The sequence below is a fragment of the Vombatus ursinus genome, unplaced genomic scaffold, assembly GCF_900497805.2.
Source record: "Vombatus ursinus unplaced genomic scaffold, bare-nosed wombat genome assembly UNPS02005659.1, whole genome shotgun sequence".
In the NCBI taxonomy this organism is placed as follows: domain Eukaryota; kingdom Metazoa; phylum Chordata; class Mammalia; order Diprotodontia; family Vombatidae; genus Vombatus; species Vombatus ursinus.
Genome location: NW_020945437.1, coordinates 17449144 through 17468986, shown reverse-complemented (window position 1 = coordinate 17468986; position 19843 = coordinate 17449144). Strand labels below are relative to the sequence as shown.

General features: G+C 44.5%; 1 protein-coding gene across 1 annotated transcript in view; it reads right to left on the bottom strand.

Moving 5' to 3' along the window:
- LOC114032701 (teneurin-4) overlaps window positions 1-19843 on the bottom strand; it is a 412175-nt gene that overhangs the window by 174950 nt on the left and 217382 nt on the right. Inside the window, exons 11-12 of the mRNA XM_027848083.1 lie at window positions 18538-18732; window positions 13028-13228 (exon numbers count right to left, since the gene is read on the bottom strand). Coding sequence (XP_027703884.1) covers window positions 13028-13228; window positions 18538-18732 — 396 coding nt within the window. The remainder of the gene's footprint in view (window positions 1-13027; window positions 13229-18537; window positions 18733-19843) is intronic.

Below are 19843 nucleotides of genomic sequence, written 5' to 3'. Positions count from 1 at the left end.
CCCCCACACTGGATTATCCTGAAGTTTAGATGAGATAATGATATGAAACATTATATAAATTCAAGTGATTTTATCATGGCTTATGTTTATTATGGGGGGGAGGGAGGAGGGAGGATGCTGGTATTAGAACTGAGTCGCCTTGGCAAGTGTTGGAATGAGAGGTGACAGAGAAGGTGTCCCTGAGGTTGGGAACCTGGATGACTAGAAAAAGAGTGATGTTCTGCACAGAAATGGCGAGGTTAGGAAGGTGGAGTAGAGTTTGGTGGAAAAGGCCATGAGTTCTTTTTTGGATCTGCTGAATTTGAGATGCCTGTAAGGACATCAAATTTAAATGTCTAATAGGGAGTTGGTGATACACAACTGGAGCTCAAGGGAGAGACTAGGGTTGTGTGTATGTGTGTATGAAAGACAGAGAAACAGAGAGAGAGAGAGAGAGAGAGAGAGAGAGAGAGAGAGAGTGTCATCTTCATAGAGATGATAACTGGATTTATGGGAGGTGATGAGATCACCAAGACAGTGTAGAGGAAGAAGAGGGCCCAGGAAGAAGCCTCAAGGGATGCCCACACATGGAGCATACCACACTGAGGATATGAATGATGAACCAAGAAAGGAACCTGGGAAAGGACTTCCAGATACATAGGATTAGAGCCAGGAAGGTAAAACACCATAAATGATGGCAGGGTAGGAGAAATAATCATATCTGCAGGAAGCAAAGAGCGAGCCAACAGATAAGAAGGGTGAAAGGTGTGTTTGTGGCAGTAATTTGCCAGAGCTCTGACATTTTATAGTCGAGGCCCTTTTTGGCCTTCATTGTCCAGGCACCTAAGGTTCTGGCTCCCTGTCCAGTACCTGCCACGCTGCATGTATGCCTAGAAAGGCTGGTTTCTGGTTAACTTCCTGATTCACAGAATCGCAGAATCCTTGACCCGACCTCAAGAGCGTCCTCAACAGGTGATCTCCCAGGCCAGGCCCTGTTTGCAGATGTATAGCAGTGCGAATCTCACCACATCTGGCAGAAGCTCAAAGGGTCTTCACAGTGGTGATAGGGTGACAGAATTCAGAGTTGGGAGGGATGCCAGTGCTCATTAAACTTAACCCAACCCTCTTGCCCCTTCCCAGATTAAAAAAGACCCTGCCAGGGGCAGCTAGGTGGCTCAGTAGATAGAGCTCTGGCCTTGGAGTTAGGAGGCCCTGAGTTCAAATCCGGCCTTAGACACTTGACACTTACTAGCTGTGTGACCCTGGGCAAGTCACTTAACCCCGACTGCCTCACCAAAAAGCAAAATCAAAAACCTGACATTTAGAGAAGAGGATATGACTTCCCCAAGGTCTCACAGGTAGTCAGTACCAGGGTCTTCGCCTCTAAGGTTCCCTTCTTCCTACTCTGTATGCACCTCTTATGTACCCATTTATCTACAAGCTGTCTTCCCCATTAGAATGGAAGCTCCCCCAGGGCCAGGGCTGTTTTTGTCTTTCTTTCTATTCCCAGAGCTTAGCTCTGTGCTTGGCCTACCGTCACAGGTTAACAAAGGTTTATTGACTGACTGACTGACTGTTTTGAACCCTAGGCCTCTATCCCCAAATCCAGCACTGTTTCCATTCTATGTTCAGTGAAAAATAATTAGAGACTAAGGGGTCCTCTAAAACCAAGTCCATTTTTGGGCTACTCACCAAGCCTGAGTGTACTGACTTCCTCTTCTCCTCTGTCTCTTAGAATTCCTAGCTTACCGTAAACTTTAATTCAAGCATCACTTCCTTTGTAGGGCTTTTCCTCACTCCTCTATTCTTCCAGCTACCACCTCTTTCCCCAAATTATCTTGGATTTACTGATCATATATGTTGTATATACTGACAGTAAGGTGGCACAATGGATAGACCACTGGACCTGGAGGCAGGAAGTCCAGAATTCAAATCTAGCCTCGAGACAATTACTAGCTGTGTGATCCTGTTCAAATCACTTATCCTCTGTGTGCTTCAGTTTCCTCAACTGTAAAATAGGGTCACCAATAGCACCTACCTCCCAGGGCAGTTGTGAGGATTGAATGAGATATATTTGTAGAGTGCTTTGCAAACCTAAAAGGATTACACAAATATTACTACCACTATCACCACCACTACTACTTATATGGGAACATGCTGTTTCCTCTAATAGATTTATAAGCTCCCTGAAGACAGAAACTGCTTCATTTATGTCTTTGTAATCCTAGTACTGACTACAATTTGTTTGTTCAGTCACTTTTCAGTCATGCCTGACTCTCCATGACCCCATTTGGGGTTTTCTTGACAAAGATACTGGAGGTGTTTGCCATTTCCTTCTCCAGCTCATTTTACAGATGAGGAAACTGAGGCAAACAGGGTTAAGTGACTTGCCCAAGGTCACCCAGCCAGTAAGTGTCTGAGGCCAAATTTGAACTCAGGACCATGAGTCTTTCTGAATTGAGGCCCAGCGCTCTATGCTACCTACCTGGCCACATACTACAATGACTGGCACATATTAGTACTTCATAAATGCCTGATTGATTCAAATTACCCTCAACAATCCTTCTATAAACAGGACTAGGGCAATCATAAAGGCGATAAAGCACCTGAACGTGCTTTTCAAAGGCAGAACTGCAGCTATGCAGTTTTTCTAGTCCTATAGACCAGAGAAACCAGAGACAGTGACAGCAGCCGAGGAAAAAAACCATTTAAGCAAAACACGCTCAGAGAGAATGGACTGCAGTGAGGAATGGGGGCAGCTAGTGGCGCAGTGGATAGAGCACCGGCCCTGGAGTTGGGAGGACCTGAGTTCAAATCTGACCTCAGACACTTGACCCTTACTAGCTGGGTGACCGTGGGCAAGTCATTTCACCCCATTGCCTCGCCAAAAAAATAAAATAAAATAAAATAAAAATGAGGAATGCATAAAAACAGCTTACATTTCTGCAGTGCTCTCAGAATAGCAGCTGCAGGTTGTAAAACAGGTATTATCATCAAAATTTTATATGAGGAAACAGAGGCTCAATGAGTGCCCTGGGTCACATTGTCAGAAGACAGAGCTGAGACTCAAACCAAGGTCTTCTAGCTTCGGACCAAGGCTCCGTTCAATATGCCACATGGGCCCAGGAAAGTCTGAGGGAAAATGCAGGGTCAGCCAAAGGTTCCAATTCAACCTGGCCCACATTTTAGAAGAGTCAGCTGCATGCAGAGCATTACAGTAGACACGGACAGCTAGGGGACACAGTGGATAGAGTGCCAGCCCTGGGCTCAGGAAGACCTGAGTTCAAATCCTCAGACACTTGCTAGCTGGGTGACCGTGGGCAAGTCATTTATCCTCTGACTTCCTCAGTTTCCTCATTGGTAAAATGAGCTCAAGAAGGAAATGGCAAACCACTCCATTACCTTTGGCAAGAAAACCCCAAATGGGGTCATGGAGACTTAGACAGGACTGAAAATGATTAACCAACAACAGAGTAGAAATGGGATTTAGATAAGACATAGTCCTTGCCCTCTTGGGGTTTATTGGTTAGTAGGGGAATAGGACATGAAGATGATCATACTACAATAGAATAAAATTAATTTTATATTTGTTCCATATGTACTTATATATTTATACTTCTTGTTGTCTCCATTAGAATTATAATCTCCTTCTGAGAAGGAATTATTTGTATTTGTATCTCCAGAGCCTAGCATAGTGCCTGGCAGGCATACAGTTGGTGTTTAATAAATGCTTGGTGACTGATTAATTAAGTACCCCAAAAAAATAGTAAGATCAATGAACGAGATGGGAAATAGAAGGTTATGCACAGAATAAGAAGAGGAAAAGCTTGGTAATGAAATAAGGGAATAATAGATTTAGGCTTCATGAAAGAGGTGGTACTAAAGATAGACTCTGTAGTGTGGGGAGAATTTCAGCAAGTGAGGATAAAGGGTGGAAAGATACTGTGGGCATGGGGGGGCAGGAAGCAAAGGCATGGAGGTAGGAAACTACAATTCAGAGAGATGGTAAGTAATCTAGTTTGGCTAGAATGTAGAGTACATAGCTAAGAGTAGTCTAGAAAGGTAAGCTCTTGAGGGCCTTGAATACCTAGAAAGGGAATTTGTTACTCAGGAGGGCTGTCAATCAAAGCAGCTTCTTCAGCCAAAGGAGCATGGCCTAAAACCCTTTTAAGCAGTTAGCATCTGAATTAGTTAAGGGCCGCCCCAATTTCATGGTTTCTGTCGCCAAGTTAATTTTCTGTTCTGTTCTTACGGTGCTCTCAGCAAAGAGGAGAAGCATGTGGTCTCACTCAGGGCTGTGGGAGGGAGCGGGAGGCATCAGGGTACTGTAGTGATATGTAACTGTGTTGTATTCAAAAGCAGATGCAGCATTCATCATAGGCAGGGGCCGGCTGCTCAGGGAGGGAAGGTAGGATGGCTTGGAGGTGAAATGATGTGAGCAGTTTTCTGCAGCAGCAACGTCCTTGGCTGTCCTTGAGCACAACATGAATTCTACACGAGGGTTCTGTCTTAAAAGTCTGACACTCGGTTCTGCCAAGGAGTCAGATTTTTACGGCGTAGGATACTGGTCCTAGGGGTGGCCACCAATCAGAGAGGATGCTCTTGGAGCCGGTGCTCTGCAGTGCTGGGGACGGCCCTCAGTGACTCGATGAACACAGGGAAAGCTTCACTAGGAAAAAGTCTGGAGAGGAAACAGTCCTTTCTCATCATGGAGTAGAGAGCAGGAGAAAGAACACCGGGTTTAGAGCCAGACACCTGAAATGAAGCCCTGACTTTTGGGCTGTGTGAGCCCTCACCTCTCTGAAGACTGGGCTGGTAATACCTGCACTACCAATTTCATGGATTATTGTGAGACTCAAAGAGATAAAGCACGTAGCATGGTCCATAACCACGCATTCATTTGTTATATCATAAATTCTTAGCATCCAAGATCAGAAGGCTCCTCAGAGTTCATTTATTCCAGCCAACTACTCACATGAGAAAAAATATCTGTAAAGTGCTTAGCACAGTGACCGACACACAGTCGGAGCTTAACAAATGCTCATTCCCTCCCCTGACCCATACCTGGAGAGGAATCTCCTCCACAATGTCTCTGATTAGTATAGATAACAATTAAATAATAATATACCGCTTTAAGGTTTACAAAGTGCTTCACATGTCATCTCACTTATCCCTTTCAACAATTGTGGGAGGCAGTTTGTGACTGTTCCTTTTTTATAACTGAGGCACAGAGAGGTCACATGACTTTTCACTGAAAAATAGATGCAGTCTTTCATGCAAAAGAAAATCCATATATACATTAATCTTGTTGAGAGGCATAAAGTGAAATTAGCTTTTATAATAGGAAGTATAGCATACTGGAGAGAATGAACTTGGAGTTAAGAGACCTGGGTTTAAATCACGTCTCTGATGCTTAAGAAGTAGTATGGCTGGGGCAGCTAGGAGGTGCAATGGATAGAGCACCGGCCCTGGAGTCAGGAGGACTTGAGTTCAAATCTGGCCTCAGGGACTTACTAGCTGTGTGACCCTGGGAAAGTCACTTAACCCTGGAAGAACAAGGAGGAGGAGAAGGAGGAGGAGGAGGAGGAGGAGACTGGCTAGTTAGTGGCAGGAGTGCAGTATCTGGAGCCAGGAAAGACTAGTATTCAAATCTAACCTCTAATACTTACTTACTGGCTCTACGACTACAGACAAGTCTTTTAACTTCTCTGACCCTCAGTTTTCTTACCTGTAAAATGGGGATAATGTCACCTGTAGTGCCTAGCTCATAAGGTTGTGTTAGGACCAAATAAAATGATGGATATAAAATGCTTTATAAGCCTCCCTCTAAGCACTACATAAATGCCAGTTATTATTAAGTGACAGCAGGTCTCTGTCAGGCAGATGCTGCAAATGGACAATGAGTCAGACACAGAACTGAATAGGAAGAAAAAAGCAGGCTGGATTACTTGGCAGGAACCATGAGGTTCTTTTCCTGAACCCAGGTTTCTCCTTGAAACAAAGGTTTATATTTTATACTAATATTCTTCTGCTTTTCCCACACAGCTGCTAGTCACAGAGCATCACAGAACTGAGACTGAGCATGACCAGAAGGACAATGGAAAAGGGTCTGAATAAGCTGCTATACACTGGAGCAGATAATTACAAAGACGAAACAGTGCGAAGAATGTCACCAAGGAAATGTACTGCTGAAAAAGACGGGCAGCTCACATGGGCAGAATGAGGGATGACTGACAGACATCCAGCAGGCTGCGTCCGGGGTGAGCCTCGCAGCTGTCAGGAGAAATCGAGGCAAGCCCCCAGCGCGCCAGGTAGACTTCCTGTTCTCAACCTCTGGGACATTATGAACAACAGTGGGCCCAGGATGGGAAAGCATGGCTGGGCCATCATCCAGGTCATTACTGTGCCCGCATCCATAGGATGACAACTCCATCTGGGTTCTTGAGTAAAATGGGGAAACCCTAATTGTACTACCCACCTTCCAGGGCGTTAGTGGGAAAAAGGGTTTTAAATCTTAAAACAGCATATAAACAGGAGTTTGTTTTTTTTTAAATAAATCTCATTGATATCTTTCACTTTTGTACCCACATGAATTTGCCCCTGTATCCCCACCTCCCCCACCAGCACCAGAGCCTTTGCTTAAGGCAAATAAGAATTTTGGAAAAAGAAAAAGAGGAAGAAGAAGGAAAAAAATCAGCAAAACCAATCAGTGCATTAAAAATCTATAGTTATATGCAATGATTCCCACTCTTAGACCACCCTCAACCTCAACAAAGAGGTGAGGGGGAGTTGTCTTCTTATAGATCTTCTTTGGGGGCAGGCTTGACCTTTATAATTTTGGGAGCTGTGCCATTTGTTTGTTTTAATTATTACTATTGGCTAGCACATTTCACACTGACTTGCAATGAGCTGAGCTTTTGGTACTAAAGCGCCGTGTCTTTTGTACGTGAACTTCCGTCTACGCACCTGCACCCCTACCCCTACCGATCTTGTACACATGTACTTGATCTTTTGAAACCAAGTAATAAATGCTTGTCAAACTGAAGTTAAATATTATGACTTTGTATTTATCTCTACATATACTTTCCCCGCAGTTCCCCCTTTCCTGTTTGAATAATGAAGGCGAATAAACATGGTACGTCCTCAACAAGATATACCTGGCGATATGTGAAGCTGTTAACTGGGAACAAGGAGAAAAGGACCGAGGAAGGAGGCTGTGGTGTGTGAAGTGAAAGGTAGCAACTGGAGGAAAGGGAAGGGAGTGCGGGGTGTGTTAGCTTTTATCTAGCACCAGAGATTGGGAAGCAATTGGCCATCCTGCCCCCCTTGTCTGAGAAAGTGGCAAGGCTGGATGGCCGTGAGAATGGGCAGGAACCCGTGAGGAGACAATGAGAAGGTAAGACAGGATAGGGAGAATGAAAAAATGTCTCCCTCCTCTTTAGATGAAGAGAAAAGCTGGGCAAGAGAGGACACGGTGAAGAAAGGGGGGTTCTTCCAGAAGGTCCTCATACTTGGGATTGTTAGCATTTCTGGAGTTTTACCTCCATCTTGGAACTAATAACCATTCAATCGAAGGTCTATGTTTCGTTTTCTTCCTAAAAGAAACCTTTTTCCCTACGAGTTGAACTGTGCTTTTTTAAGTGGGGAGCTGGTCTCAGTACACTGGGAAGCAGAACACGAACCATCCCAAGGTTCCTGGGTAGGAACTATGAGACAAGATCATAATGTATCTCTCACCCCCAAAGCATACGCAGGCCCTCTGGATCCTGAAAGTGTCCGATACAAGGGTTACACAGCCACAGGGATAACGCTCCATGATGACTCTGGCTGAATACTCATCGCCACGATGCCCCATCCGAATGAAGAGAGGAAGAAGGGAAAAGCAGATTCAAAGTGAAAGGAGATCAGAAAGGGAAGAGAATGGCATCCCAGAACGTCAGATCTATGAGAGTCCTCAAAGGACATCTACTTCAACCTGTTCTTCTACAACAGACCTGATGGGAAGCCTGTCTTCTAGTCAATCAATCAGCATTTATTAAGAGCCTACTGTGTGCTGGAGATATACAGACAAAAGTCAAATAGTTGTTGCTTTCAGTGAGCTTTAATTCTAAGGGAGGCGGTGGTTGGGAAGAAACAGTAAAACCTCTATAAATATAAAATGACTATAAGATAATTGGCCTTTTAAAAAAAAAAAACCCCAAAGACTTTTAGTGAAAAGAGAATGCTCTACTTTCTGAGGCAGCCCATTTATTGCAGACTGAAACAGCACTAATTAGGAAGTTTTCCTGACATCAAAGCTACATGTTCTTTTCTCTATCTTCTACCCATCATTCCTAAACAGTAGCACTGATTTTTTGGGTGGCAATGGTTGCTGCTGGTACTGGCTAGAACTGGGGGCAGTCTGTCATGTGGGCGGGTGTTCCTGAGGCCTTCTTTGGGCTGATTCCTAGAATCCCAGAGCAGGTAAGGGCTTCAAAGATGAATGAACTCAACTCCTAATGAAACATGCCCCTGAAGAAAGCCAGTCTTAGCCCTGCAGCCAGTCAAAAAGGCTTCCCCAATGAGAAGGGCTTCTGAAGAGGATTTGGAAGCCAAGGAGCGAGAAACAGAGGACACACTTGTATTAAAAATCCAACTTCTCTGTCTCAACCAAGCAAACCCAGGCACTCGGTAAACACATTAGCTCACATTTTATTACTGGGTTCTGCTGTTTAATGCAGGGTGCGTTGATTCAGGATGGTTTCATTAAGCCTCATTCTCTGTGCCAAAAGGCACTCCGCTTTGCTCAATGAAAAGGGAGCTTACTTCTGTATGGGGATAAGACAGTCTGTGAGCGGTTCTGCCAACGGGAGAAGCCACAGCTTCAAGGCCACGCTGTCGATGGACCACTAAGCACTTCTCTTTTGGCTTCTTGTTACTGAACCTAAGTGGTTTGAGGTGCATTTAAACTTGCAACTAGAATTCAGTAAATAATAGTAAGAGCACACCATGAACCTGGCATTGAGGTTATAATAGTGTGATTATAGGTAGGTGATAGGACCCTTATTCTCATCTTCAATTTACATGTGTTACTTGGGCCCACAGCTACCCAGTTTTTGAGTGTTTCAGTCGTGTCCGACTCTTCATGACCCCATTTTCTTTTGGCAAAGATAGTGGAGCAATTTGCTATTTCCTTCTCCAGTTCATTTTGCAGATGAGGAAATTGAACCAAAAAGGCTTAAGTGACTTGCTTACAGTCACATAGCTAGTAAGTATCTGAAACTGGATTTGAACTCATATTGTCCTACTGCAGTCCCAGTGTTCTATCCATTGTGCCACTGAGCTGCTCTAGGCTACCCAGTAAGTAGCCTCAAAGGAATAGGAACCCGACTTCCAGATTTGGGTTCTTTCTGCCTGTGGATAGTGTAGTTTTCACATCAAAATGAGAGTATTCTCCCTTTGGACACCATGCTTACGATAAGGTAGCCAAGTGCCTAGGAAGTCAGGAGATACAGATGAGGAAGGAGAGTATTCCTGGCATGTCTGGGGGAAGCTAGGAAAAGGAACTGAGTTGGGAGATGGCGTGTTGTGCCTGAGCAACAGGAAGAGGCCAATTTCACTGGACTGAAGAGCACATGGAGGAGAATAAGGTATGAGAAGATGGAAAAGGCAGAAAGGAGCCAGGTTGTGGAGGGCTTTACAAGTCGAATAGAGCATTAGCTATTTGATCCAGAAGCTAATGGGTATCCATTGGAGTTTGCTGAATACAGGAATGATGTGTCAGAGCTGTGCTTTAGGAAAATCAATTCGGCAAACGAATCAAGGATGGATTGGAGTGGAGACAGGCAAAGGGACCAACCAGCAAGCTGGTGCAATAGTTCTGGCATGAGGTGAGGAAGGCTGAACTTGTCTGTGAGTACAAAAGAGGGCAACCAGTGAAGAGATGATGTGAAGGTACAAACAACAAGCACTGGCAATACACTGGTTGTGTGGGTGGATACGAGTGAATGAGGATCAAAGGTAACCATGATGCTATAAACCTGGGGAAGTGAGAGGACGCTGGTACCCGGGAACGTAATAGAAAGTTGGGAAAAGGGGAGGTTTTAGAGGGAAAGATGTTGAATTCTATTTTGGACATGCTGATTTTGAGATGCCTATAGAACAGGTTGAGATATCCAAAGGGAAGTTGGTAGTGTGAGATTGGTGCTCGAGAGAGGGGAGGACTGGATATATCTATATCTTTATAGATATGGGTATATGGGTACATATGTAAGGATATATATATGTGTGTGTGAGTATACACAAGGTATACACTAATCAAAACATCACCCTGGTGATGTCATTGGTCCTCTTCGAGAATGAAGGATGAACAACAACATTTTATGGGGGGCTGTGGATGGGAAATAACACTTACCCATAAGAATAAATGAAAATATATACAAAGTGAGTAGAAAGTTATTTGGGGGGTGGGAAGAGGGACACTGGCAGCTGGGGTAATCACGAAAGACTTCTTGTAGGTAGAGGAACATGGGCTGCGCTTCGAAGGAAGCTAGGACTTCTAAAGGTCAGAGGGCAGAAGGGAATACAGTACATTCAAGGCCTGTGCAAACCCCCTGAAGCTCAATGAGAGATGCCAAGTTTAGGGAATAACTGTTAGGCCTATTGGCTGAGAGAGAGAGAGAAAGGTCTATGAAAGGGAATAATACAACAGGAGGCTGGAAAAGAAATGTCAGGCATAACTGCTACCTTTGGCAAGCAATGTCACCTCTCAAGACTGTTTTCTCTTCTGTTTAAATACAGAAGATGATACAGGATCACAGACTGAGGACCTGAACAGACCTCAGAGGTCATGGGGTCCAACCTATCCATTTTACAGATGAAAAAACTAAGGCGTAGGAAAGTTAAATGGTTTATACAGGGCCATACAGGACATAGGGGGCTGACAGGGGAGTCAAACTCAGATCTACCTTCTGCTACCTTGAAGGCTAGGTTTGTGAGAACCAAATGAGATAAGGTCACATGAAAATGGCACTAATTTTCACATAATTCCAATTGAGGGTTAGAGCAGGACAGGACCGTGTGATATCCTCTGGTCCAACCTCCTGCTCATTACTGTCAGGCAAGACTGGACACATTTGCATGGGCTTACACAAGACAACGCTGGAAATAGTTGTGTGAGGTGAGATGTGTGCTCCCAAAACACGTCTTCTCTTCCCTGGCCCCAGTGAGTGCCATTTCTAGGCACGAGACTTTATTTTCATATAAGCCAACATGCACCCATCTGATGAGCATCACCGGGATCTGCGTCCACAGCTCTGAAGAAGAACAGGCCTTGGGCTTTAAAAGCAATCGGCTGCTAATGGCTGTGTTGTCTCCTTTTATGAGGCCAAGCAAAGAATACTTAGTGATCTCCCACAAAAAACATAACTGCATCCATCGGAAGCTACGTAACTTCATCAAGGATTAACAATGCAATAGACAGCTATACACCAGACATAAATTAGCTTCATCGCTACATAATGAACAAGAGCAAGTCTACGCCACTTTAAGAGGGCTGTTTATTACAAGGCCATAAACAGAGCAACATAAAAGGAATTATTTACGTGGCCCCGCACATCTGTGTTTGCAATCATATCCTCATACATGCTTAACAAAGAAGGATAAAAGCTGGTCTGAGGCTGGCTATAGGCTCTCTATCCATGTCAAGAAGGGGAGGGGACCAGCAACTGGAATCCATAATAAATGTTTTCAACCTTTTCCCTTACCAGACTCTAGACCACAGAATCATGAAATACTGGAGGAAGAAGGCACGTTATAGCATAGACTATTAAAACTGCAAAGGGTCTTGGAAATTGCTTGGTCCAACCAACCTCCTTCTACAGATAAGGAAACTGAGGCCTAGAGAAACGTGCTTGCTGAAGGTCACTTAGCTAACTAATGTCTGAGACTTTAACAATGGACTCCTGACAATACCCCAAGGACCTTTCTACATCACTTAACAGCCTGTCAGATAATAAATACAAACATGAGGTGACTGACATTTCACCTCTTCTGAACAAGGATTGCTCTTCCCTGGAAGTGGCTTCTCCAAAGGAGACACAGGAAGGCTTTCAAAAGCCCGCCATCATTATGGTACCAACTGGAGAAGCCCAGGTTTCACCGCTACCTTGAGCCACAGCCAGCTCATCCCTGAGGTTTCCTCGGCCCACAGACAAAGACAGGCTAATTTCCACCAGATATATATCAGACGCACTGTCTACCATGGGCCTGGGCCCGGTGTCATAGGATCCCAGAGATACCAAAGAATGGATAATGGAGAAGAAAGAAGGTGAATTAGGTGGGAGATGGGAATTTTCCTGAGTCCATAGTTCTGAGCAAACATGGCCAAAGTTTCCTAAAATTTGGACCCTCTGCAGTAACCGACCTTCCCTGGCATTCCAGAGGGAAGGGACCTCAATAAAGAGATCACCAACACAGCACTGCTCCTTCTGCTGTTTTTATTTCTGAAACAGAGAGCAGCAGTGAGTGGAAGTGATGGTGGCCCTTGTCTAGACAGCTGCCCTCTCTCCTTAGCATAAAACAATTCTGCTTTTTGTATAGGGTACTGCTTTCTGTGATTTTGTGGAGGGTACAGATTATGCTGAACCATACAGGACTTTATATAGCATCATAGATAACCTCAATGACCATCTAGTAGTTCAACCCCCTCATTTTACAGATAAATAGCTGAGGCCCATAAATGACCTCTATCAGAGGTAGAATTTGAATGCATATTCTCTGACCCCAGCACTATGATTCTTCCCATGGTTCTTCCTCCTGCACCTGCTCTGAGAGACTACTGAGGTCTTCTTTTCATTTCCCAAGTTCACCTCACCATGGCAGGTGGGCTTGGGGCTAAAGGTCAGAATGCAGGGAGACAAGAGGAGGGAGAATAACAAGAGACATGGAAAATCCACTGAGAATGGGGCTGTGCTAATGTCTTACCAATGTGCTATACTTGGAAGCTGAAATCCCTCTCTCGAAAGACCCCAGCCCACCTTCCCCGTCCACGAGGCAGATTCACACTCACCAATTGAACAGTCATGTCCAGTCCAATTGGGATCGCAGCTGCAGAGTCCCGTGTCAGGAAGGAAGGTGCCGTGGCCTGAACACTGGTCCAAACATGTGGCCCTTGGAGTCTCACAGCTGGTTCCTCCCCAGCCAACGGAGCAGTGGCACTCACCTCGGACACAAACACCCCGTCCAGAGCAGGTGGGATCCAGGCAATCCACTGCATTGAAAAAGGAGAAAGGTTACCAACTCAAAGGTCTATCAGAGGCTGTCTTACGGGCACTGGGACTGTGGTTTTAGAATGAACGAATGAATGACGTTTACTAAGTGCTTACTACATGCCAAGTGCTGGGGATACAAATAGAAAAGCAAGACAGCCCCTGCCTTCAAGGAGCTCACATTCTAACAGAGTAACAGCATAGGAGGCAACATATAAGGAGGTTTATTGATGTTTACGGAAGACCTATCATGCTTGGTATTTTGTTCTACTGCAATTTCCATGACGCTAGGGGTAATTACATATTTTTCCCTTTACTATTTCCAAATTCAATTATAAAATTTAAGAGAACATCAATAGTTTAATTCTCTGGGTAGATATTATTATTATTATGAAGAAGAAGAAGAAGACCTAGCATTTATATAGTACTTTAAAGGCTCAAAAAGCCCTTTACCTAAGTCATTTCAATTGTTATTAGTCCTATTTTGCAGATGAGGAAACAGTTTGAGAACAATTAAGTAACTTAGCCAGAGCCATAAGTCTACTAAGTGTCTGAGACAGAATTTGAATTCAGGTCTTCCTGACTCCAGGTCCAGTGCTCTATCCACTGCACCACCTGGCTAAGAATACCTCATCCTGCCCCCCCCCCCACCAACTTCCACCAAACACTATTTTTGCTTTTTTTTTTCCTCTTCTAATGGAAAGTTAATACTTTCTATTTCTTAAGATTTGAATGGTGCCAGCAGGACATTTAGGGATGGGGGAGAACTCAAGGGAACAAATTTAAGTCTTTGGTATAGATTTCAAGAATCTGTGATTTGGTCTCTGTGGTTTTACTGCCCTCTACCAAGGTAGATCATAGCCTCACTATGACTTAATAGATGGTCTTTGGGAGTTGCTGTGGCTGAAGAAATTAATCACCAATCTGGTGATGAAATTCTTCAACTCAGTTAGGTTGATCCTTGGACATTAGATATAGAATACGTTACCATCTCTACATGCAACGTCTTCCCAGCTCTGTAGAAATGCTCAAATGTGTGCTCCATTTTGAGAACAGAACTATAGGATCATAGATTTAGAGATGTAAGGGATATTAGAGGCAATGGGGTCCAAACCCCTCATCTTACAGAATCTAGGGTCACTCCCAGACCATGGTGAGAAACAGGCCTCAGAATTCAGTGCATCTCTGTGTGTATATGTTTGTATCTGTATGCACAATTTATCACAAGATTTGTAACCAGACCCCCCCCCCCTTATTTTATAGGTGACAAAAATGAGGCCCAACAGTATGTGTGAAGTGATTTTGTCCAAGATCACATGGGAACATTAAACTGCAATGCTGAGATTCATGTAGTTCCTCTGACTCCAAACCAATGTACCTATCTCAGAAATGCACCAGCTTATTCAGGCTGGAGATTCCTAGGTAACTCTTTTAGAATGGAGGAGAGGAAAAGTAGCAAAGAAAAATAAAATGGAGGGAAAAGTAAAGGACAATGGAGAGAATTTTTAAAAAACCAAACAAACACAGAAGACAAAAAATCCTTTTAATGGCTATCCCCAGACACAACATGACATTTCTTCAAGGATGACCTCTTGGCCACTCTGGGAATTTTGGGGAGAAAAAAAGATTAGTGACAAGTTTCAGATCCTAGAACCTAGGAAGGAAAATGTTGGGCACATTAAGTTACTCTGTCAATTCCCTGCATTCAGTAAGCCATCCAACTCGACAGCAAAGAACTTGGCAATTACTATCTTGAAGTATGCAAAGGTATTTGTCTTTCTGTGAATTCTGGGCCCTCTGTTCCCAGTAGGAGCAACCTTTGAGGATCCTGGGATGCTGGGTTGGATGAGTCTATAAATCTCCACTATTAGTGAGCTGGGAATGAGGAGACCAATTTGAGCAGGAGGCCCTGAGAGCCCTGGCCCCTGGTCTTCCTCAGCCTTAATAAGCATGAAAAGGGCTGGGAAATAAGCAAACAGCCTCCTATGTTCTCAGCAGATGGTTTGAGCAGAGAACAAAGATCACCAAGTTACTGACAAGAAGTTACCTCGAGGCGATTAATCATCTCTTCTGAAGGTCGACTTGGCAATGGGGTGGACTGTGGGGCGGGGACACCTGGGAGAAGGTCAAGTTTTAAAGGGGACTTCAACCTAGAGAGAAGGCAGCTCAGGGGTCTCCCTGCTGCAGTGCCAAGGGTTAGCATATGGGCAGGGGGACAGGAATGTGTGTGCATCAGAATGCCCTATTTATCATATACTTCAGGGTCTTTTTCATGCTGAAATGAGCTTTATGCTAAAGCCTCACATGCATAAGCTTGGCTAGAATCTCCCGGGGTTCAGCCCAGGAGACAACCCCAGGTGAGGATGAAATGTGAGCTTCCCTCTATGACCTAGACTAGGTAATCAAAAGTCCCTTGAGAAGCATCAGGAGGTACCAGAAAGGACACCAGACTATGAGTAAATGGAGTTTCAATCAACTGGCTCTGCACTTTGTGGGACCTTGGTTAAATGATCAAGCCTCTTTAGGATCACCTGTAAGATAAGGGGCTGAATTTGGTGATCTCTAACATGCTTTCTAATTCAATTCAATAAGCATTCATTATGCACCGAGTATGTTCCAGGCATTCTGCTAGTCCCTAGGAACCAATCCTTGCCTTCAAAGAGCTCAACCTATGATTCTATGATCCTTCTAGCCTTGAATTCTATGAAACTATGCCTTGTCAGAAGCCTTGGAAGGAAACGAAGAGGGCAGGGGTTCATGGTGCCATTCAGTGGGATAGACCTGTTGGGAGGTGACTTTCATTTTCTCTCTCTCTGTCTCTGTCTCTCTCTCTCACAGAAGCTGTGCCAAATAGTCACGTTTCTGCTCTCCAAACTGGCTCATTGGAAGCTGGCACCTTTGGCAGCACTGTGGCCTTTTCTGATAAATCATGCAGTGAGAAACACCACCCTCTCCCCAACGTGCTTCATGCTCCATTGGTCACATAAGCTATTAGGCCCTATTCAGTACCCCAAGAGTGATGTCTCATTTTTCACTGCTGAGGGCCCAAATTTGTTCTCGTCCCCCATCCCCCCTCAAAGTCCTGCTGGCACCATTCAAGCCTTATAAAACATGGGGCAGTAAAGTTCAGAACAGAGAGAAGCAAAAACTGCATAAGCTTGTTAGCTGATGTTTTATAAACATTGTTGAACTCACTTATGGGGGAGGGGGGAACAGTGGAAGAGGGAGCTGCACATGAAAACCCATTATAAACAAGAAAACTCAACCAAGCTGCACCAAAGAAATGGAGAAATAATAGAAAGAATCAATACCAGATGGCCCTTCCCAGAAAAGAAATCAAGACGGAAAAACATTTCTTTTCAAAGAAATAATGTAAATCAAAAATTTTTATTAGATTTCTCCCCCACCCCCATAAATATCCCATGAATTTTCCACACTGTATAGTTCTAGTTTATTTTGACAAAACAAATTTTGTCCTGCCTATGAGAGGCAAGAGTATGGTAGGGGTAAAAATGGCCCATGGGCTCCAGTGGGAATCTTGTTTTCTTTGGGGCTCTTTCCTTCTCACTGTTTCCACCTGAAGAGAACATGGTGATTAGAGGAAGCAGATGAAAGCCATCAACCCAGAGGCTCCCTCCACATGTGTCTTGGACAAAAAAAGGGTTCATGATTAAAAGGCATCCATGCACTTTCATCAGATGCTCACCTGGGATTCCAAATGAAGCTAATGCACCCCAAAAGACACAGGCCCAATAATACTTGGAATCTGTGTTTTAGCCCAGAGAGTTTAGTGAACTCCTGGCTGAGGAGACTCCCATTCACAGTGCGGGCTGGCACCTTCTCTGGAGGCTACAATTCTGGAAGAGCTGTTTGACACTGAAAGATGAAGTGGCTTGTCCAGAGTCACACAGCCAGCATGTGTCAGAGGCCGGGCCTGAGCCCAGGTCTTCCTGGTTTTGAGGCTGGCCTTCTCATATAGGTGCCAATAATAATCATAGTTTTTCACATCTTTATGTTTTCAGTTGTCTTAAGTGTTTGATATCCATGATTTCACTTAGGCCTCAGCACAAACAAGCTGGTGATATAAGTACTAGAGGCATTATCATTATCCCTAATTTACAGATGAGGAAACTGAGGCTCAGAGATAGATGTGAAGTGACTTGCCCATAGTCACCTGGCTGTCACACACTCATGTGTCACATGTAAGATCTGAACCCACCTTCCTGACTCCAAGTCCAGCACTTTATCCACTATATTACACAAACATTTAGACCATTACTATTCACTTATCCTATCAATTTAGAATGGAGAAGACTCAGGGACAGTATAATCACTGTCTTCAAATATCTAAAGGATTGTAATGAGGCAGGAGGATTAGCCTTGTTCTGTTGGACCCTTGTGGAGAGAACTAGATCAATACATAGAAGCTAGAGGGCAGCTAGGTGGTGCCGTAGAGAGAGCGCTGGGCTTGGAATCCGGAAGATTCATCTTCCTGAGTTTAAATCTGGCCTCAGACACTTACTAGTTGTGTGACTCTGGGCTAGTCCCTTAACCCTCTTTGCCTCGGTTTCCTCATCTGTAAAATGAGCTGGAGAAGGAAATGGCAAACCACTTCAGTATCTTTGCTAAGAACACCCCAAATAGAATCACAAAGAGTCAGACAGGACTGAAATGACTGAACAACAACTGAGGGAAAGCAGATGTTAGCTCAATCATGAAAAGTCAGTCCAGTGAAATCAGTGAGCCCCACTGATGGAGATCATGAGCTGAATAGGGAACCTCAGACCTCATCTTAGCCCTTCATTTGTAGATTAAGGAATGGAGGCCCAGAAACACTGACCTGACCATGGCAGTACATAGCAAAGCCAGTTGTTGGATCCAGGTATTCTTGATTCCAAATGCCATCCCCTTATCAACAGATCATGCTATCAGTTCAGGCAGGTATTTAAGTAGACAATGAATGTCCCCCTTTCAGGGGTGATGTAGAAATGATTTATTTGCTGAGTAGGAGATTTGAGTCTTTGCTCTTTGTGGTCCCCATCAATTCTAAGATTCTCCCTTCTCATGGTCAGAAGTCAGAGTGGAGGCCAAAACTCTAAACCTAGAATATGGAGAATCTAATGGTCCCTTCAGTGGGCGCCATCATCGGCCAGTTCCCATAAGCTCAGTTTTCATTCTGCTCTCCGAGTTTCAGATCTGACTTACTGATATTAATGGAAGAACATAATTCAAGTGAGTGTAGTTATACAAGGGTCATAGATCACTCCAAGAGTAATGAGGAGATACAGGGTTCTATCCGAGGGGCCATTACCTTCTTCACAGCTCTCTCCCTTGTAGCCTGGATTGCAAATGCAGGTCCCCATGATGCATGTGCCACGGTTGCTGCAGGCCACATCAATGCACTGGTTGGTGGGCACATCGCACTCAGCGCCTTTCCAGCCGCTGTGGCACAGACACCTCCCTTTCATGTACTGTCCATTTCCGCTGCAAAGTACAGGGCAGGAGGCTGTGGAGGAACATTAATGAGGAACATACAATAAATTCAGGACTTGCTTTCCCAGGCCCCAAAGAGTCCAGTGGAAAGGGCTCTAAGAGGGTATCTCCTCAGAGCCACCCCTGAACAACAGGTCCCTCCACACCCTCCCCAGGGTGGTATTCCAGCCTCCAGTGGCTGGCACAACACTTCCCCCCAAGGAAGCCCAATCTACTTTTGGACAACTATCATTGGTAGAAATCTTTACATGAGGCTGAAATTGGCTTCTGGGCAGCTTCCTCCTAATGCTCCAATGTTCTATCCTCCGGTCACATTGTTTTCTCGTAAGACAACCCTTCAAATACTATAAAGAAACTAAATATATGACTAAACCATTATCTTTTGTCCCTTTCTCCTCCTAGCTTGCCTGGTTTTGTAATTTCTTTCCTTGCTTATTCATAAATACTATCCCTTTCTCCATCCCCTTATTTCATCCTAGTATTAGTCTGCCTTTCTTCAAGTCGGCTGACCCCTCCCCCCACCATGAACTCTGCTTTTGATTCTGTCTTCTGGCATCTTCTCCCTGCCACAACTCATCTGCAGCTTACTTAAGGCCACCTCCCAGCAAGGAAGAGTCAGCACCTTGGAGAGAGCACTGAAGTCAGGAAGACTGGGTTCTAGCCCTGGCTTGCCATTGACTGGATGCATAGCTGTGATCAAGTCATCTCACCTCTCAGAGCCTCAGTCTCCTCTTCTGTCAAATGGGCATCATAAAACTTGCAGTCCCTACCTTGCATGGCTTTTGTGAGACAGACATGCTGTCAACAGTAGAGTGCTCCTAGAGGGAAGGTGAGCTGTTATTTATACTCTTACCTCATCTGCCTCACAATTTGTTCTTCTGCTTTTTCGTGTCCCCCTCCTCTGCAAAGAGGCTGCGAACCCGAGGGAATACTACCTTAGTGCTTTAATATCTGGTCCCTTTTTCTACTTCAAAGCACTTATTCAGACACTCAACGTGTCATCCTTTTAACTACCACATCCCATGGCCCCTTTCTATGTCTCTCCGATACCATCCCTTTCACCCTCCCTGCTATGTCCCCGACCCTCAGAAAACAGGCCCCTCTCACTCCAAAGCCCAGCCGGC